A 23319-nucleotide genomic window follows, 5' to 3' on the forward strand; every position below is an offset into this window, starting at 1 on the left:
TTCTAGTTAGAAATAATATCCCATCTAAACCTGTTGCTCTTCAGACTCCTTTTGAGGTAGTGGCAATGCGCGCAGAAATTGGCATGACTATTACAATAGCATCTATATATATTCCCCCAAATTCCTCAATCTCCTCAGAAAATCTAATAGACCAGCTACCACCTCCTTTCTGTTTGCTCGGAGACTTCAATGCTCATCATTCGCTGTGGGGATCTCCAACAATCAACAAAAGAGGTAAACAAATAGAAAGTCTTCTCGATGTGTGTCAACTTACCCTTTTGAATACTGGTGAGCCAACCTATATACATTTTTCTACAGGATCCATGAGTGCAATAGACCTTTCAATCTGCTCTCCCTCCATATGTACTAATACGGAGTGGTCTGTTCTTGAAAATCCACTAAATAGTGATCATCTACCAATTCTCTGCAAGCTGCAAACACGGGTAAACCCCCCCCTTTGCCGGGTTGCTCCAAATGGAAATTTCGTAGGGCACACTGGAATGAATATGCTTCAAATGTTCAGTTAGATGATGAAATAATTCAACTTCAGCCCATAGATTATGTCACACAACATATAACAAATCAAATATTACAAGCTGCCAAATCTACAATACCAAAGTCCTTGCCTGGGAAACGCAAACACAGCAATTACTGGTGGAATCCGGATTGTACATACGCTAAACAGGAAAAAAATAGGGCTTGGAATTTGTTCCGCAAATTCCCCACAACCAGTAACCTAATTAGTTTTAAAAGAATGAAAGCTAAGTTCCGCCAAATAAGAAGGAAAGCAAAAAGAGAAGCATGGATTAGCTTTTCCTCTAGTATAAACAAGGACACAGATATCAGACTCATCTGGAAGAAAATACAAACAATTGATGGCAAATATGCCCAGTCCCCGGCTTCAATATTAAACTGGAAAGGAAAGGAGTTGTCCTCTCCGGCAGAAATTGCAAATGCCTTAGCCGAATCATTTGCCAGTATATCAGGCGTATCCACCTACAACCCAATCTTTCAGAAAATTAAAAAATCATCAGAGCAGCATAAGATCAATTTCTCCACTAAAGTTTCACACCCGTACAACCAGCCATTTACATTAACAGAACTTTTAGGGGCACTCAATAAAACTTCCAGTAGTGCTGCTGGTCCAGATGGGATCTACTACGTCATGATAAGACAACTAAACAACAGAACAAAAAGGGCATTGTTAAAATATTACAATAGAATATTTCTAGAAAATACTTACCCAAACTCCTGGCATCACTCAATTATACTAGCCTTTCCAAAGCCAGGAAAAGATCGCAGCTTTCCACATAATTACAGGCCGATTTCACTGACCAGCTGCTTAGGCAAAGTCCTGGAAAAAATGGTTCACAGGCGGCTAACGTGGTTCCTGGAAACTAACAACTTGCAAAATAACAATCAGTATGGGTTTCGAAAGAACCGGTCCACGTTAGATGTAATGATAAAAGCAGAAGCAAACATCCGAAATGCCTTTATAAGGGGACAACATCTGGTCATGATCAATCTTGATATTGAGAAAGCCTTTGATAACACCTGGTGATTTGGAGTACTTCAAGATCTTCATTCTTTTGGCTTGAGAGGTCATTTACCCCACTTTATACAAAACTTTCTATGCCACAGAACATTTCAGGTCAGATACATGAACAATTTATCCAAATCATTTGAACAAGAGGAGGGTGTTCCTCAGGGGTCCATTCTTAGTCCGACGTTATTTTCAATAAGAATTACAAATATGACACAGGATGTACCTAACACAGTAGAATCGTATATGTTCGCTGATGACCTCATTGTTTCTTGTCAATCCCAAACCATGAACACCATTGAAAGACAACTTCAAATTTCCATCGCTCAAATTGAATCATGGGCATTGCTGAATGGCTATTCCCTATCAGAAAAAAAATCTAGTGCAATTCATTTTTGTAAAAAACGCAAACTTCACCCGGATCCAGAAATATTTTTAAAAAACAACCTGATTCCTGTCACTAACAATTTCCGTCTGTTGGGGTTATATTTAGATAACAAACTTAATTTCGCTTCCCATATTGCTTTCCTTCGAACTATGTGTCTGAAAAAACTGAACATCTTGAGAGCAGTCTCTGCTAAGTCCTGGGGTGCTAACAGAAGCTCTCCTTCATCTGTATAGAGCTTTAATAAGATCACGCTTAGATTATGGATCACCTGTCTATGACTCCGCTAGGAAAAGTTCACTATTACGTCTGAACACCATACAGCATAGTGCTATTAGGATAGCTGTGGGAGCCTTCAGAACTTCTCCGGTCCACAGCCTGTACATTGAGGCAAATGAACCCCCTTTGCATCTCAGGAGAAAATCCTTATTGTGTAATTATGCAGCAAAAATTAAAAGCATTCCATCCCACCCCAGCTGGCAGTACCTGTTTGATCCCCAATATGCTGAATTATATCACAATAAGCCTAATGAAAACCGCCCCGCAGGGATTCGACTGCAAGAACTCATGATCAGCTGGGATATTAAATTTCATAACATATTCCAAGACCTTGCTATTCCTGAAACCCCCTGGACTGAATTCTCACCTCTCTGCGACAATTTCTTTTTAAAATGGGGAAAATCCTCTCTGGCAAATATAAATTATCAACAGCTCCATAAAACTCATTCGTTGGAAAACTCAGATAAAGTACCTATCTACACTGATGGCTCCACAGATGCAGATGCAGCCGTTGGTGCTGCAGCAGTTTCTTCAGCCTTCTCAGTTGCTGCGTCTCTTCATACGGAATGCAGTATCTATACTGCAGAATTATTTGCAATTAAACTAGCACTAGATAGAATACACAACAGCTGTATAAAGCAATCTCTGATATACACAGACTCCTTAAGCGCAATCACTGCCATTCAAACTACCATGTCGCCCTCTCATCCGATTCTTAAAGAGATACGGTCCAAGTTATTTTACTGTAAAAAAGCCAACCAGAAGGTTACCTTCTGCTGGATACCGGGTCACGTAGGCATTCAAGGTAATGAACAAGCAGACGCCGCCGCTAAACACCCTGACTCAAGCACTTCCAGGCAACAAACAGTGCCCTACACCGACTACAAATCCATCATTGAAATATCATGTAGGAAGCAATGGTCTGACCTTTGGAAAGCTCAAAAAAATAATAAACTGCTGCAGATAAAAAAAGAGCCAAAACTGTGGACATCTAGTATCAGGAAAAGCAGGCGACAAGAAGTAATTCTAGCAAGGCTCTGCATCGGACATTCACACCCAACCCATCTGTATTTGCTTATGGGAGGGAACCCTCCTCAGTGTTTGTTGTGCCAATCACAGTTGACAATAAATCATATTCTTATTGAATGTCCCCAACTTTCAACTACCAGAAAATCAAGCTTTACCTCCTTATCCCATTTGAAGGAACCAATAACCTTATCGCAGATTCTTGGCAATGACGCGAATTTGAAGGAACTGTTTACTTATTTGAAAGAGATAAATCTTTATTATAGTCTATAATCACAATAACATAAGAAATTTGTGATAAGCAAATATCGAACAGGCACAATATGGCCCAAGAGGCCCTTGTGCCAGAAAACCCAAATACAAAAACAATACCAATGGAAACAGTGAAAGGAGTGAAGGTGGAGTTTGGTTTCTGGTCCATAAAGATTTTAAAAACAACATTTTGGAATTCAAAAGTACATCACCAAGGGTGTCAAGACTAATACTCAAGATTTCTAAGAGGTACAAGCTAAAGATTATAATGATTTATGCACCAACATCGAGCCATGATGATGAAGAGGTTGAAGAAATGTACACCGAAATTGAGTCTTCTAGATGAGCAGAAAACTCACTACACTATTATTATGGGGGACTTCAATGCTAAGGTTAGAAAAAGACAAAACAGTGCAGAAAGGGGAACTATAGGAAATTTTGGAATTGGTGAAAGAAATGAGAGGTGAAAGACTTGTGGAATTTGCAGAATCTCAAGGACTGTCAGTAATGAACACTTTTTTCAAGAAAAGGGTGAACAGAAAGTGGACATGGAAAAGTCCAAATGGATTAACTACATATGAAATCGACTTCATCCTCACTAACAGAAGATATATTGTAAATGATGTTACCGTCCTGAATAAGGTAAATGTTGGAAGTGATCACAGAATGGTAAGATGGGGGAGAAAAAGCAGTATGTACTGGAACTTAAGAACAAGTTTGACCTTCTGCAAACTGCTCAGGACCAAGAAATTGACGAGGAATATTACAACTTGCTGAAAGTGATAAAGCACGAGAAACCTATAGGGAAAAAGAAATCCAAAGAAGAAAAAATTAGTCAAGAAACACTTGTCATGATGAACCGAAGACGACAAATGAAAAACAAGAAAAACACTGACAGGGAGAAAATTGAGTATACTGAGTTATGCAAAGCCATTAGAAAGAGACTCAGAGAGGACATAAGAAGATTTAACACAAGAAAAGTAGAACAAGCATTAAGGGAAAACAAAGGATTTAAATCAGCAGCCATGAGCAGTAATACAGAAAGACAAATGATGCTGAAACTGAAGAATAGCAATGGTGTACTTATAAACAGCAGAGAAGGCATAATTCAAATAGCAGAAGACTACTATAGAGAATTATACAAGGAGCAGGGGAATGATGCCAGCAGTGGGGAAGATGGATTGCAAAGTAGCAACACATACGACATACCCAATATTCTTCCTGATGAGGTAGAACATGCATTGAAGAAAATGAAGAATCAGAAGGCTCCGGGGGAAGATGAAGTTACTGTAGGGTTGTTAAAATTGGGAAGAAGAGACATAACACAAAAACTGGCCAGGCCCTTCACAAAGTGCATTAGAAAAGGTGTGACGCCTAAGCAGTGGAATAATGCAATCATAGTTTTGCTGCATAAGAAAGGAGATAAATCAGAAATTGGAAATTATAGACCAATTAGCTTGTTATCCCACATCTACAAGTTGTTCACAAGGGTCATTACTAACAGATTAGAAAGAATGCTTGATGAGAATCAACCGAAAGAGCAATCTGGCTTTAGGACAGGATTCTCAACTATGGATCACCTTCACGTAATATCACAGCTAATGGAGAAAGCAAATGAATATAAAACACCATTATGCCTGGCATTTGTGGATTATGAAAAGGCATTTGACTCCATACAGCATAAGGCAATGTTTTGGGCAATGGAAAGACAGGGCATGGATACCCCACATATTATGATTTTGAAGAAATTATATGAGAGTGCTACATCCTTTATTAGACTAGACAAAGATAGTAGCAAATTTAAAATCGAGAAAGGAGTTCGACAAGAAGACACAATATCTCCGAAGCTGTTTTCTGCTGCCCTTGAGGAAGCTTTCAGAAGATTAGACTGGTTGCAGAAAGGAGTCAATGTGAATGGAGAGTACCTAAGCCATTTATGAGTTGCAGATGACATTGTGGTCATAAGCCACGATCCCAAAGAATTAGAGGAAAATCTTAATCAGTTATGCACGGTTAGTAAGGATTTTGGACTAAAGATGAATGTGGCTAAAACAAAAGTAATGATGAACAAGTATGCCACAGAAAGGGAAATAATGATTGAAGGAACAGTAATTGAAAAGGTGGAGTCATATACTTATCTGGGACAAGTTATTAGCTATAATAATAAATGGCTGGAAGTCAAGAGAAGAATAAATTTTGGATGGATAGCATTCAGGAAATATAGTCACATACTGAAGAGCAATATCCTAGTTTGTCTGAAACGTAAAAAAATGAACCAATGTATAATCCCCACCATGACTTATGGAAGTGAAAATAACAGAATGGTATCCAAGAGGAGCTAGAAGAAAACCTGGAAGACAAAGGCGGAGATGGATAGATGAAATTCATGAGTTTGTGGGTAATACCACCACTTTGCTTATTGGAGGCTTGAAGTGGTGAAACCCATGTTTAGTCTCTAGAGCAAAGTTTCCGGCATTCCCCTTCCCCCATACTTCTCCTTCAACCCATGCACGGTACTAAGTACTATAGGTTTTGATACCTTTCATGTTTGGGGTTTTCATAAAAAAAAAAAAAAAAAAAAGTAAATGGATGGCCATTGCACAAACGGAAGGAACTGGAAAGTTGCTGGTGAGGCCTTCATCCTGCAGTGGATTGAAAATGGCTGATGATGATGATGACATCCACCAGGTATAGCAGATCTGAATGATGATGACAGTAAGTTTACTCTCATCGTTGTTGTTTCTTGTTTCTAAAGCCATGTGGTCCAATATAGTTTGAGCAAAGTGTGCAGTAATGCACACACATTCGAGTGAACTGTGGCTCAACCTTGCATGACTGCTAAATACAGTGTTAATGATTGTGTTTGTTGTAATAGTTAATTGTGACCTGGTCATTTTGGAGTATAAACGAGAACATATTTTTTGCTAATCTTAGATAGAAAATTGCTCTGATGGAGAGAAGCAAAAAAGATGAATGTTAAATACAATCCACAATAAATTCTAATAATTCTGATAAATTGTAAAAGATCTTATATTGCAAGTAGTAGATAACACCACCAATGAGAACAAAATTAATGATATTAGAATCATCTCTTTCACAATACAGTGAAGCTCTCCTGCCCTCGACACCAACAAAGTATCACATTAGAGAGAGAGAAAAAAAAAAAAAAAAAAAAACAAGAAATATCACTGTGGTCCTAATCTACATTATCAATGCAAATACACACATGGAAGAGCCAGGCACCAAATAAATTTAAAGACAATAATTACTTAAACACAGTACTGTTTGTATACAGAGAATAAACCTTAGTACCATGTATTCCCAGGAAAAACCAAATTTTAGGTACCAAGACCTTACCAGCTACAACCACAGTGTACAACTACCGGTCAAGTATATTCCTAATGAAATTATTCAATGTCTACAAATGAGAAATAGAATTAAAAACTGCTGGGATGAGAGGGGAGAAATAAAATTGCTGATATAGTGCAAATATTTTTGATTATATTAATCTGAATTTGCAGTGCTTTGCTGTTAACAAGATTTAGTGCAATGTAGCCATGGTACTAAAGAAGATGATTATTTTTGAAACATTCATATGTCATGCTCTTAAAGGTATAAAGAATAATATATATCTCAATAATATAGAATTGAAAAATCATGTAATCTCTTAGAGATAAAGATATTTATAAGTACTACCTGTCATTTTATTTTGTCTAAATTGATATCTCTATAACAGCCAAGGCTAATGAATTTTATAGAATGTTCTTTCAGGAAGGCTTAAAAATTACCAAATGTGCACTAGATTGATGTGGAATAAGTATCTGATTACATCATGTATAAAACTGAGTTAATACTCTTTCTGGGAATTGTTGAGGAGGCTTCCATCCTGCAGTGGGTTGATAATGGCTGCACTTTACTTTTTACTGGTATTTCCTATACTTTTTTGTAACATCATTGTATGTAAATGTTTTTTTATGTGCAGTAATGTATAAACATATCTTTTATTTTCAGAAGATGAAACAGAAGATTTACCACAGAAATTTGCAGATATATCTTTACGAATTGGTAATCTTCCAGGTAACATCAGAGATGCAGATCTTACTGACTTTTGTTTAAAACCTCCCCCAGGACTGACTGATGAAGAACTTCGTAAATTTCAAGAGGAACAAGATGCAGTATGTATATCCATGTAGTACCGAAGTGTACAGATAATGCTAAGTTATATCACTGAAAGGTGTTTGTAATTAAGAATGCATGGCTTGCATAAAATTCTAATAACTCTTTACCATTTTTGCTAGGTTTACCTTTCTGTTTTAATTTTCAAGAAATATCTCTGCAAGTGTAGTTGTCATTCCTACCTTTCTGTTTAAGTATTCAGCTATGTTACTATTCTTTCTTTGGCATTAGTTTCTGCTGCTCCTTTTAAGATATTAAAGAACTCTTCTATTTATTCTTTTCTGGAACGATCAAGTGGCTTATATGCATAGACAAATGTCCACTTTAAAGTTTGTACACATAACCCTACTGGATAGTTACGTCTCAGTGAACTAAACCTTCTTTGCTTGTTCTAAATACTTTTGCTGCACCTTCCTTGCATTTCACATCACCTTGTTTCATTAACAGTTCCTATCTTTGATGAATTTTGTATGAGCAGTTTAAATAAGTTTTTTTTTTTTTTTTTAAATAAAAAAATTAATCTTTTGTTTTAGGAATTAGCAAGATTGCTGCAGGAACAAGAGTCTAAAGTAAGTATAATCCTTCCTATTCAGTTCTGAGCATCATATTAATGTTACGGTTAAGATTTATTACATGTTAACAAAACCATTCTTTAATTCATTTGTCCGTAACTTACCTTCTGAGTTGTTTTTTTTTTACTAAGGCACATATCATTTGAAAAGTCTTGACAAGGAACCAAATTCATAATATTAACCAGGTTTCAATAGATTAATATTTAATTACAACAATTACATATTTGTATGTTTTTTTTTTTTTCACTAAGTTATGCAGTTTGGCCATTTGCCATTATGATGTGACAGATCTGAATAAAAATATTATACTTGGCTTTGCAATAATTAATATACTCTGTGTGAGTAAATGAGTTTTATGTGTTGCCATTTTTGTTTAGTGTGTGATCAAACTGAACTGCAGATATTAAGAAAGTTTATCACTGGGAATGGAGACTGCACATCAAAATTTAATCATTATTTTTGATGTAGCAAATAATAAATAAATTATTTTAAACAATTTAAGCTAAAATGCTAGATAATTAATTGCACAAGTACCCTGAAACTAGCATATAGGCTAATGGGGAAAGGATATTTTATGTTTACAAATGTGGGGAACTGATATTGCATTTTCATCTATGATCAACCTGTTACAATTAATGTTTTTATGATAATTGCTAATTGCATAAATTTTATGAAAAAATTTGTACTGTACTTTACATATACTTAACTTGTCTACTGCAGTGACAAGTACAAAATAAATAAAGATCTAGTAGGGGTGTTTTTTTTTTTTTTTTTTTTTGTAAATCTAAAACTGGATTTTTAAAAATTTAATAGATATACTGAATTATAATATTATGGATACCTTTTTAATCAGAATTGCTGTTGTACTAGTAAGAACTTTAAAATTTAATTGGGTACAGATTTATGAAAATCTCTATGCAGAAATGTTTAGTATTGTGGAAGCTAACACCACTTTTTGGCACCATTTCTTTAAAAAATTTAAAAATTAAATATGCTTTCCTAAACAAAAAAAAAAAAATATATATATATATATATATATATATATATATTTCAGAGACGAGGACAGAATATCCGTGATCGTCAGGTTGCTATAGAAGCTCAAGACAGAGAATTAGCAAGAGTTTTACAAGAACAAGAAAGAGCAAAGGCAAAGAAATTGAAAGAAAAAGCAAGACAGAAAGCATTTTTACAGCAACAGCAGCAGCAGCAAGAAATGGTAAGCAAATCTTTGTAATTTTTTTATTTTGCATAAGTGTCAGGTTGTATACAGTGACACTGTGCTCATTATGTAAGTTACAAAATAAATGTAGCAAAATATATTTCAATATATGGTTTCCCATGCTTAGTGTTACTATCAGTTAAAAGTAGAACAAGCATGGTGGACTGCACCTGCGGGGTGTGCTCGTGCTATAATTTTGAAAAAATGATAAATAAAAATTCAAAAATCATACTAAGTTTTTGAATTTGTCTATATTTAGGCAAGTACAGAAAATCATGATTTTTTTTCCCCTGGTCAACAATTAACACAGGCTCATTATTTTTGAGTTAAACCTCATGGCTGTGGCACAGTTGCTACAGGGCTAAACTGCAAAGATAATACAACTGTAAATTCTTACAATAGAACAAATTTGCCTTTGCAGAATTTTCCCTGGTATTGCACTACTTTCAAACAAATAGCTTTGCCAAAAGGTTATTTGCCAAAATTGGCCATTTGTTTAAAAGAATAGCCTGTTTCAGGACTAACTAGGCCCTCATTAAGTAGCAGCTTCTATTGGTAACATACTGACAAAACACTTGTAAAGAAGTTGTTTAATGCCATATGGTTTATGAAATCTGGGTTTTCAAAGCTGTAATATAGCTAAAGGTATATGTTTTGTTGCATCTTTTAAAAATGGCCAAATTAACCTTTTGTGATATCATCTGTTTGAAAGGTTAATTTGGCCATTTTTAAAAGATGCAACAAAACATACCTTTACTTATCTTAAATAAAATATATTTACTTATGCACTTAAATAAAATTCCATTAACGGGATAACTCATTACAAAGGCAAGATTTTTTTTTTTCTGCTGTGAGAGTCACGAAAACAGATAAAATGACAAGTTTTTTCTGCAAAGATTTTATAATTACTCTGATAGCCATATAGCTTTAGCTGTATTATAACTTTGAATTTCTCTCTTTTAGTAATATTCTAATTAGTAAATTTTGTCACTTTAGGACATCTGAAGTCAAAGAGAGATTGAACATGCCCAGTGTGGGCACAGCTGGAAAAATGTATGCTTGATAAAATCTATAGTTAATTTCTTCCATAAACACTGATTTATTGACAAACAGACAATATATATATATATAATTCCACACAACTAAGGTTTTTATGCCACCATTATAACTAGCCATAGAACCTGTCAGGTGTGTGATGAAACTTGGCCGGCAGGAGCAACAGGCAGCTCAAGTCACTCACTTGGCTTTCCACTCCCTACTAATGTTATGAAGAGAAGACCAATTCAGTGACCTTATCTCCCTTTTTGTCTTCTCTGTTATAGATATAATAGCAGAAAAAGCGAAACTTGGTACCCTATGTTATGTGTGAGAAATTGATTCAGTTTGTTGTGGTAAACTGATAAGATTGCCTTGTTGTAATAATTATATCTCAAGAAGAATAGTTATTTATTATTATTTTTTTGTCTTATTTTCCATTGTGAGCATATTTCCTCTCTGAAGCTCATTCATTGATATTCTGATAACATTTGCTGTGACTATGTTTATTGTCACTTGTTCACACTTAACAAATTGAATTGTTATTTAAATTTTAACTCCTATTACTATCTTTTAATCAGGATAAACATTTACAGAATGTAAATATTTAGTGCATAATATTCACTGAAATGTGTTTTACCAAAACTGTTCAACCACCAGGTACACATCTCCAAAATCCTGAAAATTTAAAAGCCAGGCACCTTCCAGTCCCCAAGGTGCTGGATTTTAAAGAGTTTACTGTAGTTAAACTCTGTTGAAATCAGAATTTTTTAAAAATTTTGCAATTTTTTTTGTTTCTTAAATTTTTTTCATTAATGAAACCATCTGTGATAAACACTCAAATATAGTTTTCCATAATCGTTCAGTTAACAATTTAAAAAAGAAGAAGAAAATGCAAACTTTATTCTTCAGGGCATCATTTTTGGTGCAGTAATGATTATGATACAGCCCAAGTAAGTTACCATCTCTCAGTTTAGAAAGCAATAAAGATTAATAAAGTTAATTAAAAACTAATATAATTAAATATTTATTTTCAAAGAAAAAAATTATGTATTTTCAATTCCCAACTTACATTGCTAATAGTCATTGCCAAAAGACTGCCCTCCACTGTCAATAAATTAGTAAACACCTCCTCCTTCTTTGTCAATTACAAAAGACATGTGAGAGACACATGCAAAGACAGTACATGTTGAATGTCAAAACTGATCAATACAATAAAACTTCATAAGGTGTTTTATACATACATTAAAAAAACAAAAATGCATTAGTACCAGTTTACACATTTTACCATCGAGGTAATTTATATGCTGACATAATCCAGTGACTGGTTACAATTTAAAATATTTAATAAACTCATAACAGAAGCTGTATAACTTTATGAATAAATTTGGTAAATTGTAGACTTAGCATTAGTAGAGACATATGATGCAAGAAAGCAAGCTTATCATCAGCCAAAAAAAAAAAAAAAAAAACCCCATCCATTAACTCCAAATGTTTTTGTAGTTCTGCCTTGAATATATTTAGCTGTCAACTTCTACAACAAATGGAAGTTTGTTCCAGCAATCAACCATGTGCTGGCTAAAGGCAAGTTTACACACATCTATTCTACAACTGTCTTCCCTCAATTTGACCTAATGTCCCCTCAGGCAACTAATCTGGGCAAGAGGAAGAATCCCATCAGCATTCAGCTTGCTCAAACCATTCAAGGCCTTATACGTCTCAGTCAGATCACCTCACAGGTATCTAGTCTCCAGACACTGCAATTTGCAGAACTTAAGCCTTTCCTTCTAAGAGCAACCCTTTGTTCCATTCACTAATCTTATTGCCCTTCACTGTGCCCATTTCAGAAGCTCTACATGCTTCCAAAAATGAGGCCTCCAGACCTGTATATAGTACTCAAGATGTGGCCTGACCATTGACAAGACATCATGAGCTTCTCAGGTCAAAACTTCATATCTGACTGCACAATTAGCCCCAGGTGTTTTCATTCTCTACCACCCTGAGTGTAGTACCACACAGTTGATATGTTACTCTGGGATTACTGCTACACATATGCAGTACTTTGCATTTGTCAATGTTAAACTTCATTTGCCACCTCTCAGCTCATCTTCTCAACTTTTCTAGATCCTGTTGCAGTAGCATGTCATTAGTGTCATTAACAACCCTGCCAACCATCGTATTGTCTGCAAACTTGGACATTAAGCCTGATATACCTTCATCAATATCATTGATAAATACAAAAAACAACAATGGGCCCAATACAGACTCCTGGGGGACACCACTAATAACATTAGTCCAGGAAGAGCAGTGTCCATTGATTACCACTCTCTGTCCTCTCCCACTCAACCATCCCTTTATCCATAGCAGCAACTTGCCCTTAATGCCATACTGCTCCAACTTGTACAGCAGTCTTGGATTTGCAACAGTATCAAAAGCTTTCCTGCAATCCAAGTATATGATATCAAAATTATTTTTTGCATCCAGTTCCTTTGTGATCTCATTGTAGTATCCAGTCAAATTGGTCAGACAAGACTTCCCCTTACCAAACACATGCTGTGTCTGAACTATAACTGCAGTTTGTCTAGATGATCTTGCAGTGCTTCTTTAACCAGTGCCTACATTAATTTCCCCGAACAGAAGTTAAACTAAAAGGTCTGTAATTACTAGTGTCACCCTTTGATCCTCTTTGTGAATTGTGGTCATATTTGCACATCTCCCTCCATGAGGATGGTTGGAGTTGATGTAAGAAGTGGGGTTCCCCAAGGATCACTGTTGTTTTTGATTTTCATAAAGACATCAATGAAGGGATAGAGGGCGTGATGTCTAAATTTGCAGATGATGTAAAGATTGGTAGAGTAGTTAATGATCATTGCCAAGCAGATCTTCTTTAGAGTCACCTAGACAGACTTCAGGGGTGGTCAGAAAAATGGTAGCTATGCTTTGATCCAGCAAAAAAGTGTAAGGTATTACACCTGGGGAACAGTAACCCCAAAATAACTTATACACTTGGTGTGAACTAAAGCCAGTAGTGGAGGAAAGGGACTTGGGTGTTACGATACAGTCAAACATGAAGTTCTCTGAGCATTGTAGACAGTTTGCAAAGAAGGCCTGTGGTGTCCTGTCAATGATTTATTGAACAATTGCTAGTAGAGGTAAAGATGTCATAATCCCATTATATAATGCTATTGTTAGACCACTCTTGGAATACTGTGTTCAAGTATGGAGATCACACCTAAAGAAAAATATTGTGCTTCTTGAAAGGATCCAAAGACAGGTAACTCATCTGGTAAGATCAGCAAATGGGCATCCATATGAGGAAAGACTTTGAATATGTGTGGGTTGCAGAGCTTAGAACTAGGCACCTTAGCACAATATGAGATACAATTAAATTTCACAGTTATAAATGATTCTAGAACTAGGGACCATAATTTCAAGTTGGGGGTGGGGATGTTTAGACTGGATTGCAGGAAGTTTTATTTTGCCAGTGAGTTACAAATTACTGGAATAAGTTACCCACATGGATGGTAGAGGCTGACAGTTTGGTGAAATTCAAAGGTCAGCTTTATAATTACCTATGGGAGGAGGTAAATGTATAGGTTGTGTATTTCCTTTTTTCTTATTAATTATTTATTTATTTTTAATTTTCTTCTTCTTATTATTATTATTTTAATTTTTTTATTTTATTTATTTATAATTATTAAATAAAAATAACTGCACAAGGCATAATACATCACAAATTGTATATTTACTATTGAACATTCAGTGAAATACACCATTCTTTGTTCGTTATAGTAAATTGCAATGAATGACATCGATTTAATTGTATCTCATATTGTGACTACCTTCACAATGAGTACCATGTATTGTACTACCTCGAATAAGTAATGCTTCACCAATGGAGAAGACTTTGCTTATTATCAGCAGATAGCCCCCCCCCCCCCCCAGAGATGGCACCGTTTCAGGGCTTGTTGGCCTATTATGAAGCGTTGCTTATTCAAGGTAGTGCAATACATGGTAACTCAATACATGATGGTATTCATTGTAATTTACTATTACGAACGAAGAATGGTGTATTTCACTGAATGTTCCAATAGTAAATTTACAATTTGTAATGTATTATGCCTTGTGCATTTATTTTTACTTAGTAATTATTGCTATATACACCCTTGACATCTCTCATATTGTGGAGTTATACTTCATAACTTTGTTGGCATGATTGCAACACCAGGGTACCTGCCCACCCACCAACAGTAGGCCAACAAGCCTTATTCTCTTTCTAATGGTTTTGCATAACTCATTATTCCGCTGCTTAGGTGCCATCTGTGGTGATATCCACTGAGAATAAGCGGCGATAGTCTTCTCCATTGGTGAAGCATTACTTATTGGAGGTAGTCACAATATGAGATACAATTAAATCAATGCCATTCATTGCAATTTATTGTTCCGAACAAAGAATGGTGTATTTCACTGAATGTTCAATAGTTTGTTTGTTTGTTTATTTATTTATTTTTTATTTATTTATTTAATTTTGCTGGTGCAGCATAAGCCATAGGCTTCCTTGCACCATGTGGCCATTGCTAATACTAATACACCTAATTCTGTTTTTACACGATAGATACGTTCCTGAAAAATACGTGTAAAAAAAAATCGTGTAAAAAAAGACATTGCATTTATGGAAGAAAAGAAGATTGGTTCCGGATATAAAAAATCAGTAAAAATAACTAAAAAAAACACATAAAAATATTCGTTTTAAGCTTATTATTTTATTTCAACAAAATACACATGTAATAATATGTAATGAAAATGTATTAAAGTAAATTTGTATGCATATGAAATGAAAAAAATTCTTCATGAACAAAAAAAAAAATCTGTTTTACACATAAGATTTTATTCATTTTCACTTTTTGATAATAAACGGCGCATACGTTTGCGTACGACTGGAATATCACTAGAATGTTGTGGACATCGTCTTCTTCCTCTATTTATGAAATTCTTTCTGTGATCTCTTGAGCAAAATCAGCACGAGTCTCCTCTGGTGCTGATGTTTCACCGGTTTTTACGAACGAATTCAGTTATTAATCGTTGTGTTGATGTTTTGGTTAGGCCATTATATAATTCTCTGTAAGAGGCTGTCAACAACTTCAGTTCACGTTGAAACTTCCCAGCGCGTTCCTAATTAGGGTCATGTTTGACAAAATGTCAGACCTTTTATTAAATCTGCATTTAGAACAGGATCATTTTCTTCATTATCACTACGTTCTGTGGGATAAGGAGTCCCAAGGACAACCTCTAATATTTCATCTTCGCTTAGGGCTTTGTCGGTTAACAATTCATCAATATCTTCAAACGATAGATCATCGAATCGTTCTCCACCAATTTTGTGTGCCATTGTAATGATGTTGGGAAATTCGGTCGTATTAGGGACGATGGGATCTTTGCTTTTTACACATTGTGGCCAAACCGCTTTCCAACACGCATTTAAAGTTGCTGGTTTTAATTCAGTTAACGCTAATCCAACTTGATTGATACAATCCATAATTGAGAATTTCTTCCACACATCAATGACTGTTAGTGTTTCATCATTCAGTTTGTCCAAAACGTGTTGGAATGTTCGTTTTACGTAGTATGTTTTAATTGTCGCAATTATACCCTGGTCTAGTGGTTGTATTAAAGATGTAGTATTAGGTGGCAAAAATAAAATTTGTACGTTTCGGTGTTCCAAGACAGGATGGCCGGGTGCATTGTCAAGAATCAGAAGAACTTTAAATTCGAGACCTTTCAAATTGATATAACGTCTGACTTCTGAGACGAAACATTTGTCGAACCATTCTGTAAAAATGGTAGTGGTCACCCAGGCCTTCTTGTTTGCCATCCAGTGAACAGGCAGTTTATTGATATCTACGCCTTTCATTGAACGTGGGTTTAGGGCTCGACTTACCAGCAGTGGTTTCAACATACGATCTCCTGAAGCGTTGGAGGAAAATAATAAGGTCACACGATCCTTAGCTACCTTAAAACCACCAGCAGTTTTCTGCGATTTGGCTACATACGTTCTGTTCGGCATTCGTTTCCAGAAGAAACCAGTTTCATCTGCATTCCACACTTGATCAGGGGTGTATCCTCCATCTTCAATAATTTTTGCAAGTTCCTGCGGGAATACTTTAGCAGCCGATTCATCTGCAGATGCAGTTTCACCTTTAATTTTTATATTATGAAGAGCATTCCTTTTAAGAAACCCTGTCATCCAACCTGTACTCGCAGAAAATTCACACTTTCTGTTTAACTGAGATGAAGTGCTTGGCTCCTTTTCTTTAATCTGTCTAAATTCTTAGTGCTGTTTGCTTGATGGCATTTCCATCTACTGGTACTCTTTTTTTGTGACTGATCTTCTATCCATATTACCAGGGCCTTTTCCATTTTTTCCTTGACAATATCTCTTGTATATGATGATGAATTAACACTTACTTTTGTTCCAGAACATACCGATTTCCTAATTGCAGCTTCATTTTTCTTAATAGTTCTTATGGTAGCTTCATGTACACCAAAATGCTTTCCTACAGACGTGTAGCCCCTTATCCAGTTGCAAGACGATCTAAAATTTGAATTTTAAGTTCCAAAGAAATTGCTTTCCTTTTCATTTTGGTAATAGGCGAATTATTCGACATTATATAAGGGCTACCGAAAAATATCTCAGTTATAATTAATAAAAAAATGTATGAAAAATTTGTAAACTTACAATTTATTGACTATCGGCAAAATTAATAAATTTATATGTGTGCACAAATTTCACTTTGAAATAGAGCTTACTACTACATGTCTTCCGAAGATACAATGCACGAATACTGTAGATGTGCACCAAATTCAATAAAAACGTTGATGATTCATAGATACCTAGACGTACACATTGGTAAACAAAAGCACGCGTTTCAAAACGCATACACTAGCTGTTATCCAATCTATTGGTGCGTGTAATATAGAAATGATACTAATATGCCACAAATAAAAAAAAATTTTCTTAGAATTTAGGCAAAAAAAATTCATAGAAATCGTGTTAAATCAAAATGACTCGCGTAAAAAGAGAATGAAATATTTATTTTGAATTCGTGTTAAATCAAATTCGTGTAAAAAAAGTTCGTGCAAAAACAGAATTAGGTGTACTCTAAACTTCTCATTATAACTAAATCTACTGGTTCCCGACCAGTGAGAACCTGCAGTGTATTAGTAGAAGTCGTCCAACAAGCACAAGTAAACCCCAACAGGGTAGACCTTTACGCTGACAGCAGTTTTAATACATTCTGGACAATCACCCCACGGTTTACATCCAAATGTCACCGTGGATATAAACACATTTATAGAGCAAATCTAGTGATTTGCCTCTTAGACCTCATTTTGCTCTTACTATTCTCTTTAACTTCAAATACACCATCTTCACTTTATCCCTAAATAATCTGCATGTGAAAACAAAACTTATCTGATTATCAGGCATGATGCCAGGGTAGCCGATTCTTGGAGCATGTCCTATCGTCATACCCAATCTTCATCATCAGCTATTTTCAATCCACTGCAGGATGAAGGCCTCTCCAGCAACTTTCCAGTTCCTTCTGTTTTGAGCACTGGCCATCCATTTACTACCCAAAAACTCATGAATTTCATCTATCCATCTCCGCCTTTGTCTTCCAGGTTTTCTTCTAGCTCCTCTTGGGTACCATTCTGTTATTTTCTTAGTCCATCTGTCATCATGTCTTCGAGCTGTGTGTCCTGCCCAAGACAATTTTAGTTCTTTAGTTTTGATAAGAATGTCCTTTACTTGAGTTTGCTGCCTAATCCATGTGTTTCTCTTCTTATCTAACAGTCTGATTCCCAATATAATTCGTTCCATTCTTCGCTGTGTAGTTCTCAGCTTCTCTTCCATTCTTTTGGTGAGTGCCCAAGTTTCATTTCCATGTCATAGTGGGGAGTATACATTGGTTCATTATTTTACATTTCAGACAAATTGGGATATTGCTCTTCAGTATGTGACTATATTTCCTGAATGCTATCCATTCAAAATTTATTCTTCTCTTGACTTCCAGCCATTTATCATTATTACAGCTAATAACTTGTCCCAGATAAGTATATGACTCCACCTTTTCAATTACTGCTCCTTCAATCATTATTTCCCTTTCTGTGGCATACTTGTTCATCATTACTTTTGTTTTAGCCATGTTCATCTTAAGTCCAAAATCCTTACTAACTGTGCATAACTGATTAAGATTTTCCTCTAATTCTTTAGGATCGTGGCTTATAACCACAATGTCATCTGCAAATCGTAAATGGTTTAGGTACTCTCCGTTCACATTGACTCCTTTCTGCAACCAGTCTAATCTTCTGAAAGCTTCCTCAAGGGCAGCAGTAAACAGCTTCGGAGATATTGTCTCCTTGTCGAACTCCTTTCTCGATTTTAAATTTGCTACTGTCTTTGTCTAGTCTAATAAAGGAGGTAGCACTCTCATATATTTTCTTCAAAATCATAATATATGGGGTATCTATGCCTTGTCTTTCCAGTGCCCGAAACATTGCCTTATTCTGTATGGAGTCAAATGCCTATTCATAATCCATAAATGCCAGGCATAATGGTGTTTTATATTCATTTGCTTTCTCCATTAGCTGTGATATTACGTGAAGGTGATCCATAGTTGAGAATCCTGTCCTAAAGCCAGCTTGCTCGTTCGGTTGATTCTCATCAAGTATTCTTTCTAATCTCTTAGTAATGACCCTTGTGAACAACTTGTAGATGTGGGATAACAAGCTAATTGGTCTGTAATTTCCAATTTCTGATTTATCTCCTTTCTTATGCAGCAAAACTATAATTGCATTATTCCACTACTTAAGCATCACACCTTTTCTAATGCATTTTGTGAAGAGTCTTGCCAGTTTTTGTGTTATGTCTCTTCCTCCCAATTTTAACAACTCTACAGTAACTTCATCTTCCCCCGGGGCTTTCTGATTCTTCATTTTCTTCAACACATGTTCTACCTCATCAGGAAGAATATCGGGTATGTCATATGTGCTGCTACTTTGCAATCCATCTTCCCCACTGCTGGCATCATTCCCCTGCTCCTTGTATAATTCTCTATAGTAGTCTTCTGCTATTTGAATTATGCCTACTCTGCTGTTTATAAGGACACCACTGCTATTCTTCAGTTTCAGTATCATTTGTCTTCCTGTATTAGTGCTCATGGCTGCTGATTTAAATCCTTTGTTTTTCCTTAATGCTTGTTCTACTTTTCTTGTGTTAAATCTTCTTATGTCCTCTCTGAGTCTCTTTCTAATGGCTTTGCATAACTCAGTATACTCAATTTTCTCCCTGTCAGTGTTTTTCTTGCTCTTCATTTGTCGTCTTCGGTTCATCACGACAAGTGTTTCTTGACTAATTTTTTCTTCTTTGGATTTCTGTTTCCCTATAGGTTTCTTGGGCTTTATCACTTTCAGAAAGTTGTAATATTTCTCGTCGATATCTTGGTCCTGAGCAGTCTGCAGAAGCTCAAACTTGTTCTTAAGTTCCAGTACATACTGCTTTTTCTCCTCCTCTGTTATCTCAAAGACCTTTGTATTATTTACTCGAGTCAGTTTTTTCCTTTCCTTTCCTACATCTATATCAAGTGTACATCTTACCATTCTGTGATCACTTCCAACATTTACCTTATTTAGGATGGTAACATCATTCACAATATATCTTCTGTTAGTGAGGCTGAAGTCGATTTCGTTAGTTGTTAATCCATTTGGACTCTTCCATGTCCACTTTCTGTTCACCCTTTTCTTGAAAAAAGTGTTCATTACTGACAGTACTTGAGATTCTGCAAATTCCACAAGTCTTTCACCACTTTTATTTCTTTCACCAATTCCAAAATTTCCTATAGTTCCTCTTTCTGCGCTGTTTTGCCTTTTTCCAACCTTAGCATTGAAGTCCCCCATAATAATAGTGTAGTGGGTTTTCTGCTCATCTAGAAGACTCTCAATTTCGGTGTACATTTCTTCAACCTCTTCATCATCATGGCTCGATGTTGGTGCATAAATCATTATAATCTTTAGCTTGTACCTCTTAGAAATCTTCAGTATTAGTCTTGACACCCTTGGTGATGTACTTTTGAATTCCAAAATTTTGTTTTTAAAATCTTTATTGACCAGAAACCCAACTCCACCTTCACTCCTTTCACTGTTTCCATTGGTGTACAGCAGATTTCCACTTGATAAACTTATAAGTGATTCATTTCTTCTTCTTGTTTCAGCCAAACCGATGATATTCCAATTCATACCCAATCTTACATTAGGGTTTACGATTCGAATTGAACTGGCCCTTCAACATCATAAACTTAGTCTTGGTGGGAGATACCATCAATTTATGCAACTTAGCCCACTCCACTACTCTCTTAATTAAGTACCTTTTGATCTCTCTGCTCAATCATCTAGACTCTTCATACATTAAAACAACTACACCATTTGTGTTTAGCTATAAGGTTACAGTTCACCTAAACCTTATTAAATAACTCATCAAGCACATAATTCCATAAATAGGACTCCAAAATTGACACCTCAGGAGAGAATGGTCTACTGCCTTACTGATTTTGGGACATTAAGGTCAGCACTACAGGAGAGAATGGTCTGCCAAATTGAGTTGAAGCTTAGCATGCACACATGTAATGTAGTAAACAATCCGAAACAGCCTTTTTTCCACCACTCAATATCAAGATGGAACTGGTCAGACAGTTAAAGCATTGGATCCTCAAGATAACTCTAAGAATATACAGTATGTTTCCAAAATTGTCTGATGCAAAAGTGAAAAGCATGTTTATTGGTTCACAGATGTTGGCTTCACAAGAGCTAATGCTGAGTAATATGCTTGGCAATCACTTCTTCTTTAATGAATGGCTTTGTTGGTAAAGTTAATAGTGAAAATTACAAAGAATTAGTTGACAAACTGATTGAAATTTATTATAGAATGGAATGCAGAAAGTCAGTAAAACTCATTTGCTAGCATTCTCAACTGAATTTCTTGGGACCAAATCTGAGAGATGTTAGCAAAGAGCATGGGGGAAAGATTTATACAGTAAGTGGAGAACAGTGTTACCAAGGAAGGTGGGATGAAGCTTTGATGGGTAATTGGTTCAGGATGATCCCACTAACCACAAGAGACAGACATTTAAATAAAAATTTTTAAGGATTTCGTTTCATTAACCCAGGGTAGGTGTTTGTGATTTGTTTGTTTGTGGTTTGTGTCAAAGATTAATACGCTGGTCTCTACAAAAGGTAAACATTGTTAATAAATCTCATATAGTGTTATTGCTTATTTATATTTCTTTCATTTGTGGGCAAGCCATTGATGCTATGTAAATACTAAAGTCCTATTCGGAATCAGCATATCTAAACCGAAACACCAAGAAATTAAGATAAACAGAACCTTTTTGAAAATTTGTTACTTAGCATAATCAAATGTGCTTGAAATGTAACACAATTCATACAATACTAACTTGTTTTCTCTTTCCCCAACAGGAAATAATTGAAGAAGTCCGCTATCCATTTTCTTCTGATCATGAGGAGGATCGTGGTAGTAAGTCAAGTCTCGAATCTAGACTGGCAAGAGAAGCCGAGAGGTAAAAAAGCTGAAAACATGTTTTTACCTTTTTGGAGAATTATTTTTAACCTGCTCTCCAATTTTTATGTTTGTATTCAATTTAATGCAAACCAAGTTTATAGAACTTGTCAAGGGTGTCATAGGATGCCTGAATGGTTACCTATTTCTATCCACTTTCAACAAGATGGTGGAGAGAAATAGTGGCCACTCGTGTTATTCAAGGTAACGACCATCCATATAAGCACCACTTGTTGAAAATTCAATGACAGTCAAAGTTATTGATATTCTGGTGCAAACTAAATTTATAATACAGTAAAAGTTCCATGTTCATGGTTTTGTTTGTTTGCAGCAACCTCACTTGTATACTTATTTCATAATCATGGGATAAAATTATATGCATTTGATACTGAGGTATTAAATAGAACCTTGTAATAATAAAAATTTGGATATTTTCATAAATTTGTGTAGTAGTAGTAGTAGTGGCATGTGATGCAAGAAAGCAAGTATATGAGCTTATATATGAGCATCACTCAAAATCACTCGAAAGCAAGTATATGAGCATCACTCAAAAAAAAAAAAAATTACAAAACAGTTCCCTCTAAATGTTTGTCCAGTTCCTCCTTAAATTTATTTAACCTATCAACTTCCACAACGACAGATGGACGTTTGTTCTAGCAATTAACCACCCGCTGGCAAAAGGGTGATTTCCACACATCTATTCCACATCTGTCTTTCCTCAATTTGAATTTATGCCCCCTTAGGTTCGTATTCTGAACAAGTGGAAGAATCCCATCAGAATTCAGTGTGCTCAATCCATTCAAGGCCTTATACACCTCAATCAGATCATCGCGCAGGTGCCTAGTCTCCAGCTGCTGCAATTTGCAGAACTTAAGCCTCTCTTGGTAGGAGGATCCCTTCATTCCCCTCACCAATCTTGTTGCCCTTCTCTGTACACGCTCAAGTAAATCTACATCCTTCCTAAAAGGAGGCCTCCAGACCTGTATGCAGTACTCAAGGCATGGCCTGACCATTGCCTTATACAGAGGGACAATCACCTCCTTTTCCTTGCTGGCAAAATTCCTATATATCATTGACAAAACCCCATGACCTGCCCTGGCAGCCTGTCTGCATTGCTCAGAAAACTTCATATCTGACTGCACAATTACTCCCAGGTCTTTTTCATTTTCTACCACCTTAAGTGTAGTACCACACAGTTGGTAC

At 35.8% G+C, this 23319-nt stretch overlaps 1 protein-coding gene across 1 annotated transcript in view; it reads left to right on the forward strand.

Annotated features, from left to right (window-relative positions):
* LOC150085301 (uncharacterized) overlaps positions 1 to 23319 on the forward strand; it is a 200458-nt gene that overhangs the window by 138047 nt on the left and 39092 nt on the right. Inside the window, exons 6-9 of the mRNA XM_090373138.1 lie at positions 7497 to 7660; positions 8195 to 8230; positions 9288 to 9449; positions 22017 to 22117. Of these exons, the coding sequence (XP_090229264.1) occupies positions 7497 to 7660; positions 8195 to 8230; positions 9288 to 9449; positions 22017 to 22117 (463 nt within the window). The remainder of the gene's footprint in view (positions 1 to 7496; positions 7661 to 8194; positions 8231 to 9287; positions 9450 to 22016; positions 22118 to 23319) is intronic.

The sequence above is a fragment of the Mastigoproctus giganteus genome, chromosome 5, assembly GCF_048544385.1.
Source record: "Mastigoproctus giganteus isolate SK-2022 chromosome 5, ASM4854438v1, whole genome shotgun sequence".
Lineage (NCBI taxonomy): Eukaryota > Metazoa > Arthropoda > Arachnida > Uropygi > Thelyphonidae > Mastigoproctus > Mastigoproctus giganteus.